This window comes from Cornus florida, unplaced genomic scaffold (genome assembly GCF_030987335.1).
Source record: "Cornus florida cultivar Cherokee Brave unplaced genomic scaffold, ASM3098733v1 CherokeeBrave_3.0.0_Hap2_Chr11, whole genome shotgun sequence".
In the NCBI taxonomy this organism is placed as follows: Eukaryota; Viridiplantae; Streptophyta; class Magnoliopsida; order Cornales; family Cornaceae; genus Cornus; species Cornus florida.
Genome location: NW_026775581.1, coordinates 41,555,563 through 41,557,751, shown reverse-complemented (window position 1 = coordinate 41,557,751; position 2,189 = coordinate 41,555,563). Strand labels below are relative to the sequence as shown.

Here is a 2,189-nt window from a genome sequence, read left to right as displayed (position 1 = left end):
ATAGGATTTTCAACTTTCCTTATTAGAACCTTATTGTAAACATAGTTTCAGCATAACAATAGTTGTCATATTACTTGAGCAAACAGTGGACTGTTAGAAGGTCGAGAGTATTGATAAAATGACTAGCATCGTGAAAATTCTCCAAGCATAAGTGTTGGGTTCCTCATAGTCCTAAAGAAATATATATTAGTTTATCTAATAGCAAGAATAAAAAATTGTGATAATATATTTACTTAAAACACTCACATTAATTTTATGATACATCTTGGATGATGAGTCATTGACGTCATTATATAGAAACGAGCTAGCATGTTTCTCCACAATCTAAACCAATAAAAAAAAATCAATAAATGAACTTTAAATCAATTCATTGAATAATAAATAAATACTTTAACACCAAATAATAAATGAATTATTGAGATTATCGATTTGAAGACTTTCTCTTCTTTTGTAGAGCCTTCTCAATTGGTGATATGAATCTTCGCCTTCCCTTTGATGATTCCCTTCTCTTTAAACCTTTGGCATTTATATCATTCTTTATATCCATACCATGCCCAACTTTATTTGTATCCCAATTAGTGAAGGAGTGCAAATCACCTTGTTCATGATTATCACTACTAAATTCAACTTTCCTAATGTTATGAACTACTTTTCTCAATTCTTGTGCATAGTTTAGAGCCACCTTATATAATCTATCAACCTCAGCTGCCATAGATGATATGTTAGTGAATAGAGAACACAATTTCTTATATCGTAATGTTGCTTCTAAGTTTGCATCTTCTTGAATATCATGCCCATGATTGTCTTAAATTAAGCCTTCTCTTGCTACTCTTGTCCACATTTTTAAGGTATATACACTTGGTATTTCACTAATATGCATGTCATCTTTAAGAACCTTTATCATGTGGCTACACAACACACCTATCATCTGAAAATTTCCACAACTACATAATAATAGACCATTGGAGCTCCTCTTTACTTGACGCTTTCTAGATTGATCTTCAACTAGAACTGTGTACATATGAAATCCACCATCCTCAATGCAACCATTTATATAAGCCTCAATTGGCTCTTCGAATTGGTTATGGAACTTTTCAAATATTGCTTTAGTATAGATACTTCCTGCTTGCACTAACATCTTTGCCTTAATCATTCTTTTAGGTAGCTTATTGCACAATGCATACTCAGCTTCTAACTTTTTATGACGTTTGTCTTTAACAATGCTCTCAAAATATTTAAAGAACTCTGGCAAATTATGATTGGACTTCAAGTAACATTTTAACGAAACGTTAAAGCTTTCACTAACTTGTGTACTCCTCATGCCAACAGACCACTCCCATTTTACATATGCGTTCGCCCATTTTCTTCTTAATTCAAACATACTACGTAACCAAGTGTTTTCATGAAAATTATACTTGGATAACATGTCATTCCAAGCTTTAATAAACTCATCTTCTTCCTCGTAAAAGTCCATGAATTTACCTAACATAGTCTTTAGATCAACTGAACCTCTTAACACACCACTGAGATGTTTCACTGCATTTTGCATAAAATGCCATGTATAAAGCAACTGACATGTTCCAGGCATCACAAATGATAAAGCTTTTTCCATTGCTGCATCCTGATCAGTAAAAATTGTTTTTGGACTTCTTCCCGACATTTTCTCTAGAAAAGTTTCAAATAACCAAATAAATGAGTTAGCCGTCTCATCATACATTAGCGAAGCTCCAAATATTACTATTTCCCTGTGGTGATTAAATCCAATGAATACTGCAAAAGGTTGATGTGCTTTATTGACCTTATAGGTTGTATCAAAAGTCATAACATCTCCGAACAAGCCATAATCAATTATCATCTTTGTGTCTGCCCAAAAGATATTTGTTATTTTCTCTTCCTTATCTAATTGCACAACATAAAAGAACGAGAGGTTTTCTGGTGATTGCTTCTAAAAATATCTAAGTAAGCTACCTACATCTCCAAATTCCAAATCTTTTTGCCTTCTAAACCTGAAATAATTATTTTGGTCCAATTTGGTGTACCCAAGACATTCTCTTCCACCAACTTCTCTTCCCATCAATTTATAAGCTGATCTAAGTGGTATTCCTGAATCATTTGCTAACTTCATTTCAATAGCCTTGAGTTAAAGAAAATTTCCTTTGTGATGGCATCATATGGGTGCATTCTTCTAA

The 2,189-nt window shown here is 32.8% G+C and overlaps 1 protein-coding gene across 1 annotated transcript; it reads right to left on the bottom strand.

Moving 5' to 3' along the window:
• Nucleotides 1-421: 421 nt before the first annotated feature.
• On the bottom strand, nt 422-1,660 carry LOC132280996 (protein FAR-RED IMPAIRED RESPONSE 1-like). The gene is made up of 2 exons (XM_059782739.1): nt 961-1,660; nt 422-705 (listed from the first exon to the last, which is right to left on the bottom strand). Exons 1-2 carry the CDS (start codon nt 1,658-1,660, stop codon nt 422-424), a joined length of 984 nt encoding a protein of 327 aa, XP_059638722.1.
• Between the last annotated feature and the right edge of the window lie 529 nt (nt 1,661-2,189).

Excerpts from the sequence above, each read along its gene's own strand:
- LOC132280996 (XM_059782739.1), bottom strand. The coding sequence starts at position 1,660 with ATGTCGGGAAGAAGTCCAAAAACAATTTTTACTGATCAGGATGCAGCA. Across the intron at positions 706-960 it reads AGTAAAGAGGAGCTCCAATG|CTGAGGTTGATAGATTATAT; the intron begins GTCTATTATTAT and ends CATCTATGGCAG.